Consider the following 26,932-nt stretch of genomic DNA (forward strand, 5'->3'; position numbering starts at 1 on the left):
GATAGTTTAAAGTTACCATCATTGGTTTAGTATAAATATTTTTGGTTTGAGAATAATATCCCAGGTCCATTAAGACATGTTACAGACAGTAAGATATATGAGGTTTGTGCAAGTAAGCACACACAAATCTACTTTAAAGGATAATATGACATAGCCTACACACTGCATATGAGACTCACATAGAAACGAAAGAAAAAGTGCACCACAACAAAATATCAGCCTACTAAGCCTTTAGCTTATTCTGTCCTATTACTGCATGATTGTAACTGACAGTAACTGAGGCATCCTGATGTCAGGGATAACAGCCAACAAGGTGACCTGTTCGATGGAAATAATGGCGAGGTGGAGGTTTAGAACTCTGGCGACGTGCGCAGCACACCGAGACACATACTGATATTATGTTAACTCTGCCTTGAACCCTAACTCTGTATATTGGTGGTGACAGTTGTTTTGCCCCATCAGTTTTCTGCCATATTGAATGCCTGGATATGCAGATGTGGGCTTCTCTTTGGTGGATTGGGTAGTTTGTCTGTCTCCCTTCTGATCTCTAATTTGGTGTGCTTTGCAGTGCGTGGCTGTGGTCGGGCGGCTCTATTTCCTGGTGATTACCCGTCTCCCAATTACTCTGGGTGAGATTAGACACCAGCTCTCTGCGCCAGTGGCTCCGTGCAGGGTTGCTTAGGTGATGGGAGTGGGGTCATTGTGACACTGCCTGTAAACAAACTATACAAAATGTCCCCATGACCCCTCATCACACACACACACACACACGCACGCACGCGCGCACACACACACTCTCTCTCTCTCTCTAACAGTCACTCTCTAACACTCAGAAATGGTTTATAGAATGCACTGCCCATAAACCAAATTGAAATGCACGCAATGTAGCATACAAGGTTGTAATCATGAATAGTTCTTGACTGCTATCTAATGATTTAATAAATTGATAAAACATTTATTAGTTTATTAATTTCCCGTTTTCTGATACTAAATACTGGTTGTTGGAATGTAGGCTATAATTCATTCATATTGTATAATTTTGATGTATTGTCAAATTGAAATCCCATCTTAGCTACTTTGTTGCTTAGCAGGAAACGTACAAACCGGGAACAAATTCAGATCTTCTTTATGCAGCCAGAAAACTTTCCAAATAGTGCTCCTGGGGCATTCCAGAATGTTTTATTTACTTTCCTTCACACTGTGGTGGCAGGATTTTTTCTGATGAAACCATAAACCATTTAGACATATGAATAATTTCACACTCTATAACTGGTTTGGAGAAATAAGCTGGTGGAAACACATATTAAAATGTGTCTGTGTGAGTGTGAGTGTGTGTGTGTGTGTGTGTGTGTGTGTGTGTGTGTGTGTGTGTGTGTGTGTGTGATCAAAAGACAAAGAAACCTTTCAGTTGGATGTACAGGAAATCTGTAATTATTTGTATGTAATGTGTGAAAATGCATTGAAATAGTAGCTTCTGCAACATGTACTATCTGCATTTTGAAAGAGGATGAACACAGATAGGGAGCCTGGGCAGAATACTTGTGTGTCTGGTGCTCGACTGAGAGTATTCAACATGGACGTGAGGTGAAGACTCACACTGTGGGGTCTCTGATGATCCGGGGGAGGATGGTCACAACAGGGTGATATCCTCCCACAGCGCGCAGACCGCCATCCTGCTGGCACTGCTGCTCAAGCCTCGAGAGCGGACTAGCCGAGCCACTTCACAAATTCATATGTGAAAGAGGGCAGCGAATGGCAAGAGCTATCCCACCACAGATTGTTTGTTTATCGTGCACTGGCACCCCTCACAATGAGTGTGTGTGCGTGTGTGCGTGTGTGTGTGTGTGTGTGTGTGTGCGTGTGTGCGTGTGTGCGTGTGTGTGTGTGTGTGTGTGTGTGTGTGCGTGCGTGTGTGCGTGTGTGTGTGTGTGTGTGTGTGTGCGTGTGTGCGTGTGTGTGTGTGTGTGTGTGTGTGTGTGTGTGTGTGCGTGCGTGTGTGGGTGGGTGGGTGTGGGCGAGTGATGAGACATGATCTTTGCCGTCAGTGGTTTGTGTTGGTTGATAATGGCCACATAATAAAGAAAGCGTGCCGCACGTTGTCATGTGACCACCAGACATGTGTTGAGAAGGGTAGTGTCATCGTTCATCGATCCCTGAACAGCGCTACAGAGCCACAGGCAACGGCCTAATGAGCCAGAGCCCTGGGATCAATGCAGTTGCACACACAAAACAGACACACACAGAGAGAGGGACAGAGCCAGAGACTGAGTCAACTAGACAAAGAGGAAAATACCAGCTTAAAGTAGTAGCTACAGCTATATACAAGTGGAAATAATATACATTTAAAAAATGGGAACATATGCCGTTATTGCATTTATCTGTTGGTCCACACTTTTCAACTCACCATTAAAGCAAAAGGCAAATCAAATCCCTTGTATGTGTGAACATCGGCCGTTAAAGCTGATTCTGATTTGATTATGACCAAAAACACATTTTCTTCTCACCATGAGAACAGATGGAACTGATGAATATTAAAGCTATCAGCTTCACTCTCTCCCTGGCATCTCTCCTCAATGATCCTCCAGTTAATGAGAGATTATTTGTATTGATCCCCATGTAGCTGAGACCCATGCATGCACTGAAAGACCCTCCAACTGATTTGACAAGTGCAGGACTAAGAGGAGTGCTCTGCACACCCAAACACACTTGCCACTTGTGCAGAAAAAAGGGGCTCATTAAGAAGTGTAGGAGTATGGCTTTGTTTACAACACAGCCCCTTTACTCTAGCTATGGGCTATTTTGTAAAACTGAGTTTCGAGTTAGTACAGTGTTGCCTGTTGGCTTTGTAGCAGAGATAATTGGGATCTCTATATTTTGACATTAGGTTAATTAAGGCCGGTTGAATGCTCCCTAAGGGCATAACCTATGAGATCTTAAAGTGGTGAGCATATCGAGGAAGCCTACTCTGCCCTGGAACTTTGCTTCCCCATTATGACATTGTCCTGTCTAGCTTTATACTTGTGGGACCAAATTACCACATGCACACACACACACACACACACACACACACACACACACACACACACACACACACACACACACACACACACATATTGTAGGCCTACATTATGGCTCAGAAAGCCTCTGTTTGATGCTGAATAGCTAAATCTGTCTCTCTTGTGTGTCAGTGTTTGTCTGCTTAAGTCTGCCATCTGCTGGACATATTGCAACTGATGGAACTGGAAACTGTTTTGTAAGATCACGATCCCAAGCTGTATGTCAAATCATACAGCTTATGAGGTGTGGTGATGGCCATTTAATATAAAGAATATGAACACTGAAAGTGCAGTTGTATATAAATGATCCTTACCAGAGCAGCCCATCCTAGATTCGGACAGATCTTCAGATAATTAAAGAAAATTACTCCTTTCCTGTCTGTGGCTCTGTTGAGAGGATGGAATCATGTCAGTCTTATCAGTATAGTTTTGAGCCACAGTAGGCCATGTAATAAAGAGTTTTATTCATGAGTCAGGCCAGTAAAGAATTGTGCCCAGATCGCAGATAGCCTACCGACTTTCATGTTCAATCGTTGCTATGCCAGCTTGTTATTTCATATGGGAAAGGTCATTAACCTACATGAAGTTATTACTTTTTCAGTCATTTAGCTGTCAGGTGAGTGACCTTACTCACCCTCTTTTATTCTTTTCTTTTGTGACACCTTTTTGTCCTCATTCTCTGTCAAAGTGAAATTGAAATATCTAAATCAATCACTTCCGTAACTCCAGACATTAATAAAATTGAAAACTGTCATAGGCCTACCAGTCAGGCAAGTCTACAGGTAATGTTGTCAGCTCAGATTGTCTCTTCATTACCTATACGGAGTTGTTTCCGTCCTTGTCATGATAGTATCATGAGACCACATGAATTATAAAAACAGACCAAAAAACAATTAAATCAATACTCTGAGAAGGAACAATCCCATTAATGTTCTAGAGGGGGCACCATCACCCTCAAAGTCAAGTAAAATAATAATTTTAAAAAAGTTTGATTTAATATCAGCATTTACACTCTGTATTATCCAGGAAATTATGTGGAGATTATATGACAACCAGGTTCAAAGCATGGTTAAATGTTTGTGCCACATTGCTCACCATATAGCCTGCACCAGACTCATTCAGAGGACACGTGATGGAAACATGTTTCCAACGCTAGCATGATGATGGACATAGACTTCATGTTATCTTTGAAATCAGTGGTCCAGCATAACCAATCACATTTATCGCGGACTCCTAACATTACTTTCTACTTCGCCTAGACTTTATAAACAATAAATAGCAGCAGTCAACAATGTGTGGCCTTTGCTGAAATAAATGCACACATACAGTAAATGTATGCATCATCTTCCAACTGAAATTTCTATGCTTGTTGGCATTGCTACTACCATTTACCACTGCCACTATAACTAACTAATGTCATCCCCTTTCATCGCTGACTGGCCGGCTCTTTTTGGGGGTCTGATGGAAACATGAATGAAAAGCACTCAGAGAGTGCAGACCTCCGCCAAGTGAAAACATAACCGCCTCCTGGATCCAGATGGTGATACGGATCACTCCCAAAATGTAATTGTTTCTTCCTTGGGACACTTCAAACCTTCCCTGAAATTTAATTGAAATCCCTAACTTTTTGAGTTATCTTGCAAACAAACAAACAAACAAACAAACAGACAGACAGACAGACAGACAGACAGACAGACAGACAGACAAACAAACAAACAAACCAACAAACCCCAATGAAAATATTACCTCCTTGGCAGAGGTATGGTGTTCCAGAATAATATCTCCCTGAGAGGAGATCTAGGTGGGCGTGGCAAGGCTACTCACCAAAAGCACTCCTTCCAGAAATTCACAAAGGTTTTTTTTATCTTCCACTTTTGCAACCACGTTTGCCTCTTGGTCTGTAACTTTCTCATCTGCTTCATCAAAATGTTCTTTCATGACGGACAGGCATTAACTAAATTAAAAAAACAAAATTAACTTATCTAGTTGGGAAAAAAAGAATATTGTATGCATGTTTTTACTGTTCACAATAGCCTGGAAAACATCTTCACCATTGCCCAGCTATCTTTCCTTTCTCTCAGGAACTATTTTGTGGCTCACATGCAAAATCTGATGGGTTTTCAGTCATTTAATGAATTTACCTTGATGCCAACTTGATTATAGTTTCAGTATCGAATTAGAAATGTCAGTAGTTGAATGTGGAAATTCATCCTTGCTTTCAGCTAAGTTAAATAATGTTAGAGAAATCCCGGAAAAAAAAAACACTCACATGTACATGATTGGGGCCATGATAGGGTCCAAGTAACCCAGAACCCACTCTGTACCTCGGCAATAAGACGAACAAGTCACCAAGTGAGTCACTGCTGAAAGGCCATGTATTGACTGGATGAGACTAGAATACCATGGATTCTTGAGCAAGAAACATTTACTGTAATGTGTTCATTTGATTTTTAAAGGATAAGGCACAAGAAAATACATTAGATGCAAGTGGAGGCATCAGATCCCAGCCAAACGTTTGGAGAACTGGAACAACAATTGAAAGCAAACATAATCTAGCAGCTTCTCTGCTTGGACCCCTAATCACAAGTCGTAGTTTCACCACTAGAGGCCAGCATTGTACAAGCTGATATATACAGGCATATTTCAAAGACTGCTCACACAACTTTTTCCTTTCTTGACACAACATATTAGAGCAAGTAATGTGTTTTAAATATGGAATACTTAAAGGACATCATTAAATATCCACCTCTCATTATAGTCTATAATTCAAACAATTATTTTAAAATGTGTTGTACTTTAGTGATACCTTCTGCACTGTCAGGGGATTTTATCTGATTTTATCATGATCTGCATAAGCACAAATGTACCCAATGTAATTGTTTCAACATTTCATAAACATCAAAGAGTATGAAGTCATAGGGTATGAATATATGGAAATATGTGAATATGATTGACATGCAAATGGGAATGGAAGATCTACATAATTACTGTGACGGTCTAAAAAATATGACCAACTTCATAACACAAAAAACACGCAATCCTTGAAAGAACATTTTGTTTTGAGCAGGATAAACACAGAGGTTCATCTGTTTTTTTTCTCACAACTTCTTTTCGAGAAGTAAATATCGCAAACCACATCAATGCCCTCCCACACAATTCACAGATACCGTGTTCTTTATCTTCCCCTTCAAAGGTCATCAGCACAGATAAGACACTCAGGTAATCTAAATGGTAAGCAACGAGCCTTAAGACTTTACATTACAGTATACAGTAGGCCTATATACTACAGCAGTTGCATGGACAGCACAATAAAGGTTTGTGGTGTTTTTCTAACAGTAGATGAGACAGAGGCCGCTCCACTCTGCGCATCCCTGCACCACAGTTACATTTTGGCTGCACTGGACTATAATTCTTTGCAGCCTTTTAAAACTGAATACTTTTTTTGTTTGCTTGTTTGAATTACACAAGTTAAGTCTTTGTGACTTCCAGCAAGTCTGTCAACATGTAATTCAGGTTCTTGTTTTTTTTAATGGATATTAAATAAATAAAGTAAATTTGTTGTGCAAAATAAATAAGTTAATGTAGTGAGAGCTGATCAAATTGTTACACATTTATGTTCTTTTGACATGCACCTGACAAAGTTATCATGGAGGTTAGTAAAGGTTTACAAGATTAGATGATGATCCCAAGATGATATACAGGAAGAAACACTTATTTGCATTGTTATCATTATTATCATTATTATTATTATTATTATTATTATTATTATTATTATTATTATTACTATTACTAGTAGTAGTAGTAGTAGAAATAGGTTAGTAGCAGCAGCAGCAGCAGCAATACTTGCATATTGTTTGTGATGCAGTATTTTTAATCATATTTTCCACATTGTATGTAATAACAATGTTATGCCAACAATTTCTAATAAAAAACATCCAGTGTTTTTTATTCTTTTTCTTACATAGGGTTGTCTGCTGGGTCAGAGAGTGAAAGGTCAAACAGGTTTATTCTTGGCCACTTAGAGTAACGCCTCTTTGCCTCATATGTAGCGTTGACCTAAATGTTTAAGCTTCAAAAAACGTCATGATCTGAACAATGTGATCACAAGAACATATACCTAGCTGACTTCTATCTTTCACACATAGGCTATGCTTCTTGGACAGACACCCTGCAGCATAGCACATAAAGCACAAAGCACACACCCACACACACCCACACACACACACACACCCACCCACCCACCCACCCACCCACCCACACACACACACACACACACACATACACACACACACACACACACACACACACACACACACACACACACACACACACACACACACACACACACACACACACACACACACACACCAATGTGTAGCCTATAATGCATGACTGAGGTAGGCTATGAGTGGGTATAAATAAAAACAGATTGTGCATTTGTCATTCATGGACTTTCTTTGGAGTTTATTTGTCTAGTCTACAATATGTGGGGACATGGAAATTACATGTCAACTTTGTTCTGTGGATAGCCTGGCCACCTGCCTGTTAGCCTAATAATCTCAGACATGGCAAGAGGTTGCCACCATGATTAAATGGAGGATTGAAGATATTCATTCAATCTATAGGCTACTATTTTCTATATGGGCCTAAATAACCTACAGTAGGCTTTAGGATGAGCATGCATAGGCTAAAAGGAGAATCAGTAGCCTAGCCTATAAATCCTGGACATATACAAAAGTAGAAATCAGTAGGCTAAACAGGAACACCGGGCTACCTCAAGATAGGGAAATAACCTGTGGGCATTTTGCAGATGTGAATATACATAATTGCAGACTGAGCATGTTCTACAGTTTGTGGTTAATGTTCCCTCTTAAAACTACAGCTCCCACAAGCCCTTTCCGCCTGTCTAACATGTGTGCGTTTTCTGTTGTCTACCGACTTTGCTGACGTCACCATTGGAACTGCCCTGTCACGCGCTGTTAGTAAAAGTTGGGATAGAGGCTCGAGTCAGAGACAGGCAAATTTACGGCAAGCCTATCGCCGTCGTGTTGACACTAAACATCGCCAACTCACCTCGGTACCTCGACACGGGCGCCCAGGAGGTCATTTTGAAATCGGAAAGCTATCAAGGACCCAAAACTCTGGAGACGTGGACAGTCTGGATTATTATAGTAACGTTAGCGGGCTAGGAAACGAAGACATTCATGAAAACTGACTCTGACCGGTAGAAAATTAACGTTACTGGCCAAACGTAAAGTTTTCTGTTTGTGTTAGTAAATGTTGTGACATAAAAAGTACTTCGTAAGAGTTGGTGTAGAGAGACGGGTGAACCCGAGTTGTCATACCCGATGACTACTGCAAACTGCACCGGGAATGAGGAGCTGGACTTCAGACTGATCTTCGGTGAGGACGGGCAACAGCAACCGCTAGGCCCCGCAGGTTAGTATTTTTTCTGGATCCCGGCTCGGTCTTCTATCTAAAGTTTGTTAGCTAAACTTGTTTTCGTGAAAGCTCAGTAGCCTACGCTCGCCGAACTTCTGACTTTTCTAAAACATGCGTCCCCAGAATGCACTTCAGCCAACCCATGCATACACTAGTAGTTAGCAGTTTGTAACTGTTGTAGGCACAAAATTAAATTTCAGTGTACACAGCTTGAGCTAGAACAGCGCCAGCTAGCACAATAGCGAATTTGGCTAATGTCAACGGCACGACGGGCTCGAATTTGACAGCTGTGGAGTAAGCGGTAGTTGATAACACAAAAGCAAAATTAGTGCTCCCTTGTATCAGGCAGACGTTAGGACGTTCTATTGCAAGTAATATCCAAAACATTTAGCATTTACAAAAACGTAGCTTGGCATAGACTACAAACTGAGGTACTTTAGATTAAATGCCGAAAACTGCATTCAGATGTTGGGTGGCTTGGTCGACGTTGTTGATTATGTCAATGTAACATTTTCATTGACACAAGTCCTGGAGTGAACAGCGATAGCATATTTAGTTAACTTCTAGCGTATGCATTAAATATATTCGTGTAGTCTCACACATTTGAGCGGTTTAGGCCCTGTCCATGGTTTTCTGGTGTTGACATCTTCCCAAGTTCTTTATCCTACAAAGAAACATGTGTGCTAGGTAGGCTGTGAGGCTATTGTGCTCATTGCCTGTTAAACTACTCGAAAAGTTGGACATAATACTTTTCCTGTAAAATTCTTGAGGTTTAATTAATGTCAGACTCATTCACAATAAAGACATTCTTAATGGTTGTATGTTACTGTTAAAGAGGGGGTCTCTATTGAGTAAATGTTAGGCTATCTTTAAGCTTTATTTCCCATGTCTTAATATTTTCATAAAATAGCATAGGCTACTTTGAGACACAAACTTAAAACTATCAGTAGAACGTGTCAGCAAACTAAAACAGGAACCCATAAAAACGGCTATTCATTTTGGCGCATTTTTGTTTTGTTGATGTTATACACTTTACTGTATTCATACATGTATATAGGCTATATATATTTCTGCCCCTACAACTCCCATTAACCGGGTTCTCTAGTGTAGCGCTTTTGTAATTACCATTTCATGATGGTACCCACACTGCAATCAGCGGCAAATTTAAGAATATTCCGTTGCAGAGATGATAGCCTATACTGCAGAGGTGGCTGTGAGAAGAAGTGTGCTTATCACCACCTGTTAGTGTTGCAAAGTGTATTGACTGGAAGGCAAGTTCAGAGGAAGGTTTGTTTTGTGAATATGCCACAATATTTATCTGTACTTGGTCTTCCAAAATGCACCACATCTGCCATTCTTTTCTGTGTAGCCTACTTCTTTGTTCTAGGGGAATGTCACTATTTTTCTTTCTAAACTACCTTTCTGTCAGATGACCAATGTTGCCTACATGTAAATAATGTTTTATTGTATTTAGGAGAAAAGCATAGTTTGCGGTTTTGTGTCTGATGGGAGATGAAATAAATGTCCAGGTTGGAGGTGATTCTCGGGGCATCATTTTCTGTATGTCTCAGTGTAGTATTATTAGCCTGCAGGATTTATACATTCATAACTCTTAGCTAGTCATTTTTTGTTGTTGTTGATAGTATCTCAAAGATTGTTTGGGAGTAGGACCTACATTATTGTCCAGGGTTGCCTATGACCTATGACTTGGGTCAGTTTCATCAGCAGAAAAATTAATTACGGTAATACAAGTGCTAATTTGCTACTACTGCCGCTACTCATCATAATAACATGATAATGTAACCCCAATAAGCACACATTTGATCAAAACCTTAACAACTGTATCATATAGACAGATAGTATAACTTTGTATGCATACTCAAGCCCCACTATGCCTGCCTTTGATTTTATGTAGCAAAAAAATTATTTTGTAAGAGAGTATAGAAAACATTTTGAAAACAGTTTAGCCACTGAATCAAGATTGATTTCACCAAAAAAAACATCAGGATTGTCTGTTGCGAGTCGCTGTGTGAGATATCAAGTGCATTGAATAAAAATGGCAATTTCTTCACACTAGAGGAGTTAAAACTTTGTTGCGTCAAGAAATTATATGTGATAAAATGGCTGCAAGTCTAGTTCTACAGGGCAGTGTGTCAGGGCCTCTCCGAGCTCCGAGAGCCACCTGTAGCGTGAGCAACGCTCTTGTGAAGGATACACAAATGCCACAGCTTTGGGGAAAACCTTATTTTGCATGCAGTGATTCAAAACACATTGCATATTCTATTCTCTGAGTAGGCATGTGTGTGCATGCGCACCTGCTATGCGCTGTGTTGGCAGATTGCATAAACCTATCTAGTAGTTGCATTGGGAAATAAAATAGGGTGTTTTATTATTTTGTAATGCATTTATTGTAACGAGAGCTTCTCTGCACAACTGGTGCGAGGCCAGTTGGGTGTGGCCAGTTTTTGGCCTCTAATGTTAATGAGGATTTCACATTCTAAGCAGAAGTGTTTTAGAAAATATAATCTTGTGTCTGTACTGCTCAGCTTACAACAAGGGGCTGACAACACAGTTTACTTACATTTTTTACATGCTGTATGCACCTTTGATTGAAAGGTCACCTGCTTAAAATGTAAAAAAAAAAAAAAGCCCTGGAGTGTTAACTTGGACATGCGACTTCTGCAGGCGTACTGCCTGAAAGTCCTTTATGTCTTCAGCAAGGAACTTGAGATTAGCTTTAATTATGGTAGATAAACTGAACATGACTGTATGCAAATTCATTTCTTCAGTTTGATTACTCTTCGGAAATCAGTAAAATGTGACTGTTTGCCATTCGTCTACATCATTTTAGTTCTAAGTATGCTTATGCCTCCTCAAAATCACATTGAAAGCTCTGCTGCCTTTTGACTAATGCTGATAGGCATGCAGAGTGATTCACACAAGTTTACATGCAAGTAATTTGTGCAAAAATGAAGAATTTCATCCAGTGGGACAAGTTTTCTTGTAAGTTGAAGGTTGAAGGTCACAGGGGAAGAACAGGGTAGAGGAGCACGAGTAAGACTCTATTCTGAATAGAGAGTTTTGCCTATTTGATGGCTTCATTCAGCCTTGAAATCACACATGTTAGAAAGGTGAATGTGCGCCCTTTTGGCCTGTGCAGTGGGTGTTTGATGTGTCCTCCTTCGGCTTGAGAGATGGTGTTAGAGAAAAGACGTGCCCTCTCTGGGCCAGTGAGAAGATATTGTAGAGGTGTCTGGCTGTTTGCCCAGGCATGCCATGTGGAGCTCAGATGGCAGTGGAATTTAAGGAGAGGGGAGTGGACTCTCTCTCTCTCTCCTTCTCTCTCTCTCTCGCTCTCTCTCTGTCCCTGCCATGAAGGGGACAAGAAAGAAAGTGTTCCCTCCCCCTATCTCTCTTACTCTTTCGTTCGGTGCCACCTTCTCTTTCTTCTTCACTGGTCCTCTCTTTCACCTTTGTCACCTCTCGGCAACCAGCCTGATAAATTTGTTTTTAATCGCTGTTCTACAAAGAGCTGTACCTCTTTTTTGTTGTTGTTGCTGTCACTGTGTATTTTTGAGACGGAGGATTCCAGCAATTAGAGACGTCACATTGCTTTAATGACACTCCCAGATGTGACTGACTTTTGCGAGTGAGAAAAAAAAAATCTCAGATGACCTTTCCATTCCACGCCGTTCCGGGTAATTCTAAACATGCTTGTGATTTGCTTATGCTTTAAGTGATATTACGGCTCTTCTGATAGGCTCTCCAAGTGCTGTTTGAAAGTGTCCAAGTGTGTTGGGGGTCTGTGTGGAGAACTGAAGCAGGAGCACGAGCTGTGAAGTGGCAGACTGTTTACTGAAAAGCCCCCACTCTTCGAACGTTTTTGTCGAGCTGCATCTGGTCAACTGGCTGTCTGTCTCAGTCGTGGGAAAGACTGAAATTACATCGCTCTCATGGTGGACTATTTTGAGCTCCCAGAGAGAGTGGCAGAGGGCAGGCGGCAGGTTCTAGAGCTTTGTTAGAGCAGGAGTCCCCCCACGAAACACATCTGAAGCTGTCCAGTCGAGCACCGTTTGAACGGAACGGGAGAGGAGAGGAACAATGCTGTGTGCTACTTCACCAGGTGAGCTCAAAGTCTGTCAGAAGCGCACACGATCCCTTCTTGATGAATGCCAAGACATGCTGCTATCTTTGGTAGATATGTTTATATGGCCCTACAGTGGGGGTTTATGATCTGAAAAATTAAAATAATAACAAGCATGTCTGTTTACCAGCAGGTTCAAACAAACAGAAAAAAACGTTGACAATGACTTTTCAGTGTTTGTGGTAGGAATCCTCGAAGTGAAATTGTGTTTAAAGCAGCTTTATCTCTCTTTGCATACGCACTCGTCCCGTACTCTCGACTTGAGTCAGACACGGTGAGAGTACGCATGTAGTGCTTGGGTCTCTGCTCAGTGTTTCCTCCCAGGGACGTTCATGTGGAGACGGAGAGTCGCTTTCGCTCGCCCTCATTTTGCCAACATTTCACCCATATGTGCGAACTGTCAAGACGTGTGAGTGCTTGACCGCTGGGAACGTGGAAAGCCTGAAAGGCTAAGTGTGTCACTGCCATTGGATCCACTTGTGGGGCAGGGCAGCATGTGTCAGGGTCCCCCCCTCCTCCATACACCTTAGCCTAGACTGTGTCTGAAAGAAGGGGCCTCCATGCATTGGAGTGTTGAGAGAGACGTTTGTTTCCCGGGGAGAGGCACGAGCAGCTATGTGTGGCATTTGTCTAGTTTAAATATAGTGTAACTGAAGCTACTGCTGGCTGCACTATATCAACATGTTGGGGGTGTGTTACACCAGAGAGAAAGTCAGTGAACGTTTGCATTTAGGTCAGTTTTTTAAGTTTATTTATGTATCGGGAAGGGCTAGGGGTGTGATGATCCAATCTATTTTAATTATATGGTTATTTAAAGAACCATGCAGTTATCTGAAAAGATGGGATTCTGATATTCTTTTTGAATACAGTGTTAAGTTGTGGCGATGATATGCACACACTCTAAACCTGCTCTAAACAGTTTTGAAATTAATTTGTGGCATTATACACGCTCAGAGGAAACGGTTTGCGTTCCATTTACCCATTTAGCCGTACATTACTCTTGCCATACCCCAGCAAGTAACTAAATAACCGTTTGTGGACTCTACTGGATATTCGAGTATCAAAGATGAGTTAATTTCACTGCCCTGAAAGGGTCATGATGAGGAAGGGGTTGGATAGAAAAGGTGCTTAAAGTTGAAATGAGATGTAATGCAAGGATTCATACTGACTTTAATACAGCCTTTTATAGAGAGCAGAGGAAGCAGAAAATGCTAATTCATGCTAAAACGTAATAGTGTTAGCAGATGGCTTCATAGGAAAAATGTCATGATCGATGTTACATATAGAGCATAGCTGATTACTTTGACAGGGGATCATTAATGTGGGTTTTCTATGTCTTCAGGAATGCATAGCAACGTTCTAAAACAAATGGGTATCGTGTTTATGGACCATGCAGATATAAAGCTTCTACTGTGAAGGTTCCACTGCTTTTTTTGTCCCAAAGGAACTTTAATGGTCATATTTAAGTAGGTTAGATTTCGCTTTTTGTTTTGTGAGGGGAAAGAAAATTCTGCTATTTTTTAACAAGGGCACTCCTAAATGTGGAAGTCTGTGCAGGCGTTGACATGAAACGAGCTCGCCGGAGATCTTCCACCTGCTAGGCCGAGGCCAATGTCTCTGTAAGTGAAGCGTTGCATCATGTCTCTTCTCTTTGCGGTTAGGGACACAGGACTTCCTTCCTTCGTCACTGTGCCCAAGCCATGGTTGCAAAATTTACCCAGGGAAGCGTTGTGTAATGCAGTGTATTTACACATGAATGAATGACTGAGGAGTTTGAGAGGTTGCTTCTGTGGCCCTTGTGGGATGCCACTCCAACTCCGCTTAAAAAGAGATTAAACCAAAATATTAAGCACTCTTATCTTGGAGAAATCTCAGCATATAGGCAACCTGACCCGATCTGGCAGAGGCGGCATGTTCTATTGTCAAACTTCACAAACAGACAAAAATGATGACAGTGACAGTGATGACGACGACAAAGATGATGTTGTTTCACTTTCATCCTAGACTAGCAGAGCGGTGATGGGAGTACAGTTCAATTCATGACCTGCATCACACAAGCAGCTCTAACCAACACACTAGGGTATGCTGTAAGGTGCAGACATTTGGTAGTCATTGTGGTTTTCCTCGGTAGTTTTGAATAATGACCCACTGATAAGTGAACCAGTGAAGGAGCATCGTGACGTGCATCCTCCAAAGTGTCTCAGAATCCTGTCTGTGTAAAATGTTACTTACAACATCTACAGGTTTGTACATTTTTTTTTTAATTTATCAGTAAACAAATGTATTCTGCAACATACATTTGACTGCTTAAATGACTAATAGGTGAAAGCAGCAGGTTTGTGTTTCTGGGATCAGAGGAAACATTGCCACTAGCATGCATTGCACTGCGAAAAATGCTCTGCCTTTATTTTTGTGACAAACCAGGGCTTTTGTGGGGCATTTATTTTTAAAAAGAGCATATTTTGATACATGGGATATAAAAAAAGTCTTATCACTCCACACATGACCCCTCCCCCCCCTCACTGACAGCCTTGACAGATTGTTTAAATGTCATCCAGTGTGTGTGTGCAATAGCCACTGATGTTATCTGCAGCTCTAGGTTACTGCAGGCAGTTGGATTGGGTTCACATTGCTCTGCAGCTTAGAGGACAGTCATTTAATGCGCTGTAGGGCTGGCTGCAGTCAGCATATTAGCCTGTTAACTAGTTGTCTAGCTAACTGCAATAAGCCCATGGAGGAATTTCCCTCAGTAAATCTTAATTATGACTTTTTAATAGTGTATTTATACTCTGTTTATACTCTTGTCACAAAGGCAGAAGGACTCCATAGAGATTGGCAAGAAAAACATTGTCCAATATGTGTTTGTTGTTTGTTTGATAACAGTAGTTTGCTTTTGTTTTACAGTATTTGCCAAATATAGTTTTTGTCTGCATTTTAGGAGACAGTGGGGCTTAGAGGATGCATCAGTGTACTCTGTCTGTTTATCCTATAATGTTATCACGGCGTGTGATTGTTAATTAGGGGTCTTTATTTAGCAGCCAATATACGTTAATATAGGCTTAGGCAGTGATTGCACCCTGGGTGTTCGTAGGTTGTCTGTGATGTAACAGGTTGCAGTGGCCGGGTAGGTTTTATTCCCACTAATTACATAATGCTCTGTAACTCACAAGGAGATCCCTTCTCTGCCTTGGGTTGTTAGGAATGCTCTCATTCATTAAGGGACCACATTTAACATTATTCAAATTTGCACTTCAACAAAGGCAGTATCTGAGGCTTGCTCTGAGAATGTACTGCATGCATTGCCTTAGAGTAGATATTTAAAGTATAGTAACACATGGTATTTGTGAACACTAATTTGTACTGATAACATACCCTTATAAGGGCAAGCACGTTCTCTCCCCCTTTCTATTTTCTGTATTTCTCCACCCCCCCACCCCCAAGCATCACCACCTTGTTGAAGGAGATGGAAGGGAAAAGCACTTATAGCACAAAGTAAAGACCATTATATTGAGCCATTTTCAATTTACAGTCATGTAATACTTAATAAAGGTTTATAAAGGACATGATTTATGTATTTGGATTGATAAAAAGATTCTGATGATTCAGAATCCTAGAAAATGTTATCCCATTCATGTTAGTCGTTAAAGCAAACGTCCTCTCCTTGTTTTGAGTGAGCCTCGGGGTCAGAGTGTCCGGGATGAGGGCTGCAGACCGGAGCCGTCTCTGCCATGCTGCCGTGGCCCCGGCCAGAGAATCCCTGTGTGACGTCACGGCAGCGTCCGCGTACTGTAGGCCCGTGATGTGGGGGCCGGTGCCGGTGCCGAAGTCACGCTGGCCGCTTCATGCGGAGAGGCCCTGGCCCTGCGTCATGTCACGGACGGGCCAGAGCACTGAACACCGCTGAACACCACGCAGCGATTTCCAGTTATTATTAGCTTAGGAACAGCAAAGCCTCTTAGAGCTCTTTATTTAACTGGATCGGCAGTCTGATGTGTGGGTCCTTAGGTTGGGAATAATGCATATTGCCTCGGAACACAGAGCTGGACTTTTGCATTTGAATGATTTGGCGTGGTGGTGGTGGTGATGATGAGTGGTGGCCTCTATTGAGGGCTCACAGATCATATCCGAAGTCTCACTCTCGCTGATTGAACTGCAGACTTAGCACCAGACATCAGATCTAAGAGTGGTTGGTAGTGGTAAATAGAAATGAAACCAAACATCTATTCCTGATTAGATAACTGCAGCTTTCTATGCCACCTTTAATATGAAGTAGAAAATAGATGTCTATTTGACTGGCTTTTTCATATGATCTCCACAGTAAGGAAAGTATCTCCATTTTGGCAGGGTGAAGTGGAGGGCAGGTTGTGCCTAATGTTTCATTTACCATAGTTGCAGTGTCTTTTGGTGATGATTCCTCCAATGGGCTTCATTATTAATTCACACATATGCAGAGTTTATCCCTAGAACCTTTTATTGACATGATCACAGGTTTATAGCATTGGGGTAATTCCCAACCAGCTATGTCTGGGGGGCAACTGTACTGTGTTTTTTTTTTTTTTTTGATGGAGTACAGAGGGGCACATTCTGACTGGTGCAGTAACACACCCACAATGTAGTTCAGCAGCTCGGCGAGGCTTGTCTGCCTCAAATGTGGCACGCACGGCACAGCCCCTGCAGCGCACTGTTGTCATCCCTCTTGGCCTGTTTGTTAGAGCAGGTGGTCCTGATCTGGCTCTGACAGGGTGCTTTCCCGCTTGGCTGCGAGCTGAGACCACGCACCCCACTGCCGCTATCGGGTGGCAAGCACATGAGGGGCCTTCTGGAGGGGGACAAGGGGGGAACAGGGTGGAGAGGAGGTGGGGGTGGGGGTGGTTGGGATGGGGAAGGCGAGAGTGAGGCGGCTGATGGAGGAAGGTCCTTCCTGCTTGCGGCCTGCTCAGACTGCAGCAGATCCTGTGCGCAAAAGAGCCTTGGGATTAGCATCGGCCGAGTTATTTCAGATGTGCCAGCTGAGGAGCTGGCGTTCTCGCCGTCCTTAGTGTGTCACAGACACTAGACTAGACACCACAGACGATAATACTCAAAGCTTTACAGAATGCCACATACATTAGCATTTGTTATGCGTTTTTTGAATGATGATATAAATGTAAAGAAAGTGGAGGTAAAATGTAAATATTGTTTAATTAATTGTGGGCAACGTGTTTTTGTTAAATAAATACATTTATTTATTTATGAAAATTCCTTTTTTCTCAGAATTTTCATGCCTTCAAGGTTGGCTTTTTCCATATTGTTTTCACCAAAAGATTATTTTTTGTAATACTTGTTTTTAGTCAACTCTACCAAAGGTGCCAATATTCCTGGAGGCTACTGTACATCCTGGGCATGTATGCTAACTTGTCCTTGAGAAGGAGACATTCACAATTCTTTCTTGCTTTTCTCATTTGCTTGGTGGGCCAAATGAATTGGCAGCAATGGAGGGGTAATTAATTGACCTCTTGTCTGCCTCACAAATGAGAAATATATTGAGGCTTGCTCAAAATGGAGGGATTGAGTTCTGTATGAAATTTCATGGCCACTGTACCTGCCTCCATAGAATCCCTCTGTGTGAGCGCTCTGTAATTAAAAAGTGAACATTTACCGGTAAACAAATGTTGCAGTTACAAATCTATTGCTGTTGTAACATGAGAAAGACAAGGCAAGCGTCTCTGAACAGTTCCATCTAACAAGAGGTTCAGGACATACTATACCCAGGTAAATCTTAATCTACTCTGACATCACCTGGTAATTCAAGTCCTGTGGTTAGTATGTTGGGATTAATTATTTGAAAACATGTTTCTGTTTTGTACAAATTGGTATATGTAACTCGTCATCAATTTGTGGTGCGAAGCCCAGTATGTCGAAAAAGTGACGAAAAGGGTCACGTTCCTGCATGGAACAGCAAAGTTATATGGTACAGTACTGGACAGTGCCAGCACTGTGGATACTGTACTGTAGATACTGTTTTGCTCTCGAAAAGACAACAGTCTCCATGTGCTATAAACGTGTTATACTCAAAGCAGATACCTGTTGTCATTGCAGTGTACTACATCTGTAGGCTGTCTGTTGAAAAACCTGCCTGTCATAAGCATTTATTCGGTAACACTTTATTTGAAGGGGTCTACATAAGGGTGTCATGTAACCGTCATAAGAATGACATGACACGTCATGCACATTAATGACACATTATTGATGTTTATGACTGTTGTCATAATGTGTCATTCGGTTTTTGTTATGTCAAGTTGACATTGTTTGAGCGTCATCATTACGACAACTTGACATTAGGCAAGATGACATTATCTGACGGCATCTTTGTCATGACAACTTGACATTAGGCAAGAAAATGTAATCCGTTTACAATACTGTCATGACAACTTGACATATAACTGTGTTTGGCCTGACTTATCTTCTAGGTTTTTTAAGTGATGAGCCTGAACAATTGGCTGTCATGACACCATTATGAATTGGTCATGAATACTTTTCTTGACCTCAACTACAGTGGTACAGTTTTGACTTGTCATTAAGCTGTCACAAAGAACTATTACTGACCAAAATAGTTTTCTGACAGTGTCATGAATACTTACCTTTGACCTCAAGTACAGTGAACCATCTGAGATGTTTCCTGAACATGTCATGAAGTGTCATTACACTGTCATGTATAGGTTTCATTTCTGTAAATTTACATTTCTGGAACATAGAGTCTAATTTCAAGTATAATAACAACAAACACCATACTCAAGTCATGTTTATTTCAGCAATGAATTTTGCAAAACCATATACATTGTAGAGCCTCGTTGCCATGGGTAGCTATCCTGAGTTCTTTCAAACCACTAGCTTTGTGATCCTACAATTAGCAAATTCTATTTACTCTTATTTACACATTCACCACACATGCATTACACTCAATCTTCAATAGTTTTCAATGGGCTAACTTTCAGTTTCAGGTATCAAATGTAATACAACATCCAAGCAAACAATGTTTTTCTTTGTCATCAAAATAAAATACCAAACCCTATACTATAGCCGGCAGTTATTAAATAAATAAATAAATAAATGAGTAGGCTACCCAACCAGCCGTCAGAGTTCGTGTGGCAGGCCTGTAACGTTGCTGGTGTGCGTTGATGCCTAAAACCAAAACGGCTCTTTCACGCCACTCCAGCACATATCTCCGGCAGCGCAACAAAGAAAACTCAGCGTGTAGGCTAGATGTAATGGATGGACCAGATGGACAGACGTCTTCAGCGAGGCTCGTGGAGGTTCCAAGAGAGAGTGGCCGTGCAGGCTATCTCATGCAAAGTCATTGACAAGTCCCATCGTGCTAGCAGCTAGCTAGGTCTTGCTGACTAGCTGAAGGCTTTATACTCGTGGGAAATTCTTGTCTCGAAGTTTTCACTTCCAACACAACTTCACCGTCTAGCAGTAATGTTTTAGTAAGTGTTCTACCCACTAAACAAAGGCTATATTTGTGTTAGGCTGCGGTAAACCTTTCCCGCTCAGCAGTCGTCTTCTCTCTTCTTCTCCCTGGTGTTGTTTCTTATTTCCCGATTACCCTTGACCTCTAGCTCAATTCTCATTGGCTCAAATAATACAAATGTAACATAAACTACACATTTCCATTCTTTTCACTTTTAGAATCAAAACATAATATCTTGACAACATTTCAGTAACTAGGAAATTATAAACTAAATATATTAATCTAAAGCAATGCATAACCATGAAGTCTAATAAACATGAGTTGCGTGCACAAGAGTCAACGTTTCCAGAAGGCCTATGGGTAGGCTATGAATATATTTTGTCTGAAATGTTAAGATATTATGTTTTGATTCTAAAAGTGAAAAGGATGGAAATGTGTAGTTTATGTTACATTTGTATTATTTGAGCCAATGAGAATTGAGACATTGAGAACACCAGGGAGAAGAAGGGAGAACGACTGCTGAGAGGGAAAGGTTTACCGCAGCCTAACACAAATATAGCCTTTGTGTTTAGTGGGTAAAACACTTACTTAAACATTACTGCTAGACGGGGAAGTTGTGTTGGAAGTGAAAACTTCTAGACGAGAATTTCCCATAAGTATAAAGCCTTCAGCTAGTCAGCAAGACCTAGCTAGCTGCTAGCACGATGGGACTTTTCAATGACTTTGCGTGAGATAGCCTGCACGGCCACTCTCTCTCTTGGAACCTCCACAAGCCTCGCTGAAGACTTCTGTTCATCTGGTCCATCCATTACATCTAGCCTACACACTGAGTTTTCTTTGTTGCGCTGCCGGAGCTATGTGGTGAAAGAGCCGTTTTGGTCTTCAACGCACACTAGCAACGTTACAGGCCTGCCACACGAACTCTGACAGCTGGTTGGGTAGCCTACTCATTTTTTATTTATTTACTTAATAACTGCCGGCTATGGTATAGGGCAGGGGTCGGCAACCCAAAATGTTCAAAGAGCCATTTTGGACCAAAAAACAAAAAACAAATCTGTCTGGAGCCGCAAAAAATGAAAAGCCTTAAGCCTTATATGAAGGCAACACAGGCTGTAAGTGTATATCTATATTAGCCTACTATCAAAATTACTAAGGAGGCTACAACGAGGCTACATAATGAGCTTTCATGATTAAATGTTTTTCCCTGCAGCGCATCTCGGAGAGAATGACACACCACGTGACTACTCCGCTGTAATGGTGCTTTAAGTTCAACTTTGCGTAATCACCATCCGTGAACCGTTGTTTTCCACGTTTTAATATCTCTCAGGTTGCAACAAAATTTCTCCAGAAGTAGGCTACTGCAATCGCACTTTTTCTCTCAGTCCCAACGGGGTAGTCGGCTGCAGATGTAGCATGCCTTCCCTGAAAATGTCTTTCTAAATGTCTTTCTCTTGTTCGCCAACTTCTCATTACAAAGCAAACATGCAGGCAATCCTTCCGCAATGGCAATGAAAGCAAATGATTCGGTCCATTCTGCCTTAAATTCTTTGATCTCGTCCGCTATCTTTCTCTTTTTCCCTTTGGAATCCATGGCATGGCCCATGCTGACACACCCGCCGGTTTGTTTACAACCATAGGTTTACAGCCGCCTGGCACGGCGCCGCCCTGAAACGTGTGTCGCAGGCTATCAAATCTTCGTTGACAGAAATGTTGAACTTTAATATTTATTATGCACATTTTTACAACATTGGAAAACGTTAACGTCCTCATACAGAAACCATATTAAAACAAACAAACAAAAATCCACCCATTCATTTTCATACATTTTTGAAAACGCTCCAGGGAGCCACCAGGGTGGCGCTAAAGAGCCGACCCCTGGTATAGGGTTTGGTATTTTATTTTGATGAAAAAGAAAACCATTGTTTACTTGGATGTTGGTTGTATTACATTTGATACCTGAAACTGAAAGTTAGCCTATTGAAAACTATTGAAGATTGAGTGTAATGCATGTGTGATGAATGTGTAAATAAGAGTAAATAGAATTTGCATATAATTGTGGGATCAATAAGCTAAGTGGTTATATTTCAGATAGAGGTGATGAATGAACGCTTGGATTAATTTGTTTATTTAATACTTTAAAGAACTCAGGATAGCTACCCATGGCAACGAGGCGCTACAATGTATTATGGTTTTGCAAAATTCATTGCTGAAATAAACTCTTTGAAGTCATGACTTGAGTATGGTGTTTGTTGTTATTATACTTGAAATTAGACTCAATGTTCCAGAAATGTAAAATGTAGGCTACAGAAATGAAACCTACATGACAGTGTAATGACACTTCATGACATGTTCAGGAAACATCTCAGATGGTTCACTGTACTTGAGGTCAAAGGTAAGCATTCATGACACTGTCAGAAAACTATTTTGGTCAGTAATAGTTCTTTGTGACAGCTTAATGTCAAGTCAAAACTGTACCACTGTAGTTGAGGTCAAGAAAAGTATTCATGACCAATTTATAATGGTGTCATGACTCATGACAGTCAATTGTTCAGGCTCATCACTTAAAAAACCTAGAAGATAAGTCAGGCCAAGCACAGTTTTACGTCAAGTTGTCATGACAATATTGTAAACGGATTACATTTTCTTGCCTTATGTCAAGTTGTCATGACAAAGACGGCGTCAAATAATGTCATCTTGCCTAATGTCAAGTTGTCATAGTGATGACGCTCAAACAATGTCAACTTGACATTACAAAAACCGAATGACACATTATGACAACAGTCATAAACATCAATAATGTGTCATTAATGTGCATGACATGTGTCATGTCATTCTTATGACGGTTACATGACACCCTTATGTAGACCCCTTCAAATAAAGTGTTACCATTTATTCTTTCTACACAGTGAGAAGAACACGGTTTTGTTTGAACCGTTGCATAGCCGAGACAAAGGACCAGGGAAAAGGCTTTGTGTTTGTGTTTGTGTGTGTGTGTCTGTGTGTGTGTGTGTGTGTGTGTGTCTGTGTGTGTGTGTGTGTGTGTGTGTCTCTGTGTGTGTGTCTGTGTCTGTGTGTGTGTGTGTGTTTGTGTTTGTATGTGTGTCTGTGTGTGTGTGTGTGTGTGTGTGTGTGTGTGTGTGTGTGTGTGTGTGTGTGTGTGTGTGCGTACGCCTACCCTGTGTCTCCTTGCCCCTGTCTCCAACAGAGGGGTAGGGTGACAGGTCGCGCGCAGCGCGGCGGAGTCCTGTGACGTGCACTCCACTTGTCCTTTTCCCTCCTGTCACTCAAGTCCTGTCGTCAGAGGATGCGCGTGTCTTGTGACAGCCCAGGCCCTGTGTGGCCCATCTATAAATAAAGCCCCGAGCTGCCTCTGCCTCTGCTGCTGCTGTTGTTGCTGCTTGATGGCTGTTGTTACTGGAATCCAGAGAGTCCATCTGCTCCCCCACTCTCTCTCTCTCTCTCTCTCTCTCTCTCTCTCTCCTTTGAGCTTTTTCGGCCCGGAGTTAAGGGCATTCATTCAGATGAGTCAGGGAGATGCGTTAAGTGCATCTGCTCTGCTCGCCTTTTGAAAATCATCCCTGTGCTGCTCGTGGTGATCTCCGCTAGTGCGGTAGATAATTGCTAGCCGATTGATCATGGCAGGGGCCGCTGAACCTGGCTGTGTGTGCCATCTCATCTCATTTCATCCCAGTCTCATCGCCCGCAGTGTCATGTCCGTGCATTGGGCACACACGTGACGGCCTGGCATGCCGCCCGAGTGCTGTGCCATGTTTTTGCCTGCTGCGGTCGACCAGCGCGAGGCCGAGAGACTGATGCTAGGCCGCCTGGCCTTGTCTGCCCCCACTCTGTGCAATCACTGGGAGTTCATCAATAACTCCTAATAGAGCAGCATAGGACAATAGGCCGCTTGTGTGCGAGCGAGCAGGCCAGGTCTCGGCCTCTGGAGGCTGAGTGAGTGTGTGTGTGTGTGTGCGTTTGTGTGTGTGTGTGTGTTTGTGTGTTTGTGTGTGTGTTTGTGTGTGTGTGTGTGTGTGTGTGTGTGTGTGTGTGTGTGTGTGCGGACTGCGGCTCCATAGCCCGGTATATTAATAGGGTGCTGGGGCCGTGGTGCTGACAGCTCGGAGCACACGCCGCTGTGTGTGAATTTGTTTCCTGAGTAGCGATGTTGGGTCGGTTATTCCCCTGCAGGATTGGATCCTGTCGGCTGCCTCCTGCCTCCCTGTCTACCCCCCCAAACCCGCCCCACCAACTAGCTTCATCATCCACTTGGCCTCTCCTCTCTCCCTATCTATCTCTTCTCTGTCTTTTTGTCACTTTTCCCTCTCTCTGCCCCCGTACTCCTGTCGCTCTCCATCGCTCGTTTGCAGCCCCCTTTTCTCTTTATTCAAGTTCCCTTTTGTCTGTTACTGTAATATCACCCCTTTGGACTCCATCGTGTTGACACAGTTTTTGGTCAGTAACTCCCTTGTGATTTGATTGTTAGTAGATAACGCTCATTCCTTTTCAGACAGGGCAAACTGAGAAGTAGTGCACCAAAAACAGGCACTGGATAACTTACCCTGGATTGTTTTGCAACCCCTTATCTCTCCTCCTGGCTCAAGGGACCTTGAAAGGAGAGAAGCGTTTCTCTTGCTGAGAAGGTTTCTCTTTTTTGAGATGCCAATTGAGATCTGTCACTCCAGTGGCAACTCTCATTCATCAGCGAGCGAACTGAACTCTCACCATCCTGACCCTGTTTTTCTTTTCTTCTCCCTCCTCTCTCTGTAGACCTGGAACCTGATGACAACACGTCGTTCTACATCCTCAGTGGTCAATCGGTGGTCAATCAGTCCATCGGCATACCCCGACATGGCATGCAGTCACATTCACACTCGCAGGTCATCTCGACCTCACCGCGGCTTCAGTCGCACAAAGTTTTCGACCCCGGCTACGGGCTGCAGCAGGACTCCAGCAAGTGCAGCCAGCCGCCGGGCAGCGGGCAGCCGCCCAAGGCCTTCGAGTGCCCGAGCATCCAGATCACCTCCATCTCGCCCAGCTGCCAGCAGGAGATGGACGCCAACGACGACGACAAGGGGCACGACAGGGACTACCATCACGACCGGCCCATGTCGCGGGACCACCTGTACCTCCCCCTAGACCACTCCTACAGGGATTCCTCGCTCAGTCCGAGCCCCTGCAGCAGCCTGTCGTCCCGGAGCTGGTTCTCGGACGCGTCCTCTTGCGAGTCCTTCTCGCACGTGTACGACGACGTGGACTCGGAGCTGAACGAGGCGGCGGCGCGCTTCACGCTGGGCTCGCCGCTCACGTCGCCCGGCTGCTCGCCCCAGGCCGGCGGCCTCGACGAGCCCTGGCAGCCGCAGCACCAGCAGCAGCAGCAGCACCACCACCACCCGGCCTTCGCCCACTCGCACTCGCTCTCGCCGCGCCAGTCGCCCTGCCACTCGCCGCGCACCAGCGTCACCGACGAGAACTGGCTGAGCCCGCGGCCGCCCTCCAGGCCGTCGTCGCGCCCCACCTCGCCCTGCGGCAAGCGCCGCCACTCCAGCGCCGACATCTGCTACCCGGGCTCCGTGTCCCCGCACCACTCCCCGACGCCCACCCCGGGGCCCTCCCCGAGGGGAAGCGTGACAGAGGACACCTGGATCGGAAGCCCGTCGCTGGGCATGTCTCCGTTCCAGTGCTGTCCGTCCGAGGCCGACATCCCCTCGAAGACCCGCAAGACCTCGCAGGACCGCTCGCCGCCGCTCCAGTCCGGCAAGGGTGACCTGGGGCTGGACGATTCAGGAAACGTCTCTCCGCTGTTGGACTCCCCGGCGGAGGAGGCCCTGCACGGTCTGAAGAAGGACGGTCCGGGAGAGCAGTTTCTCTCCGTGCCCTCCCACTTCACCTGGAACAAGCCCAAGCCGGGACACACGCCCATTTTCAGGTACGTCAATCCGGCCTCTCTGCCTTTGCCAGCTGCCGTCCCCTTTGTAGATACCCTTATCAGTGGCCAAAGATAATAACTATACTGCTTGTGTATACTTGTGCTATTGGGGTGAGGTAAGGAGAGGTCTCACAGATTACCAAATTAGATGTTACCCAGTAAGTGGGGCCCGCTCCTGTCAGATCTTGTCACGCAAAGAATCGTAAGGTAGGCTAGCTCCTACCAGACAACTTTAGGAGAAACTCCTATAGATAATGTGTGTGTCAGTCGTAACTTCAGAAGTCCTAATTTTTTTTGATAAGTATTCACAAAGCATTTTAGCGCTAAAACTAAGCAACTATTTGTAGCATTACACGTTGCAGTGTTTTGAAATACACATCACTTACTGAAGACTTCAGTCGTGAGGGAATAATTGTGCATTGTAAGGGATGCCGTAACGCCACTAAAACCTAAACCATTCAATGTCAAGAATTAACCCAAATGTACAGTTTCATTGTAAATCAAACTGAATAGTACTATGCACTATGTGTCTATGCACATGTTTCTTCATACGGATTCATTTAAAAAACGTTGCAAAGACATTGCATCAATCCATAGTGTATTCCATCACTAGTCTATTTGCTTTGTAGTCTGTCGTCTTTATTTATCTATTCATTTATTTATCTCTCACCTCTGCGGTACTAGTGGAGCCATGTCTTCTCACCATGACTTGTCACTCATCATCAGCCAATCATGGTGGTCACTCCAATCAAGCTCTTGCATGAGGAATGACGTCAACCATAGCAACAGAGCTCTTATCTTAGGAGTTGTCAGCTTTTCCTAATAAAAGTTTTATGAGTAGATTTTAAGAGAAAACTCCTAGTTTGGTGTAGTGCGATTTAAGAGCACTCTTAGCGGCAAGATGAAATGTGAAT

General features: G+C 43.0%; 1 protein-coding gene across 2 annotated transcripts in view; it reads left to right on the top strand.

Annotated features, from left to right (window-relative positions):
* The first annotated feature begins 8,058 nt into the window (after window positions 1-8,058).
* nfatc3a (nuclear factor of activated T cells 3a) overlaps window positions 8,059-26,932 on the top strand; it is a 64,789-nt gene continuing 45,915 nt past the window's right edge. The window contains exons 1-2 of one of the 2 annotated variants that reach the window (XM_062548824.1): window positions 8,059-8,495; window positions 24,860-26,018. In XM_062548824.1, coding sequence (XP_062404808.1) covers window positions 8,405-8,495; window positions 24,860-26,018 — 1,250 coding nt within the window. In that variant the 5' untranslated portion in view covers window positions 8,059-8,404. Of the gene's footprint in view, window positions 8,496-12,423; window positions 12,622-24,859; window positions 26,019-26,932 lie in introns of those variants that run through there. The other variant, XM_062548825.1, reaches the window with a different exon arrangement.

Source organism: Sardina pilchardus, chromosome 11 (assembly GCF_963854185.1).
Source record: "Sardina pilchardus chromosome 11, fSarPil1.1, whole genome shotgun sequence".
Lineage (NCBI taxonomy): Eukaryota > Metazoa > Chordata > Actinopteri > Clupeiformes > Clupeidae > Sardina > Sardina pilchardus.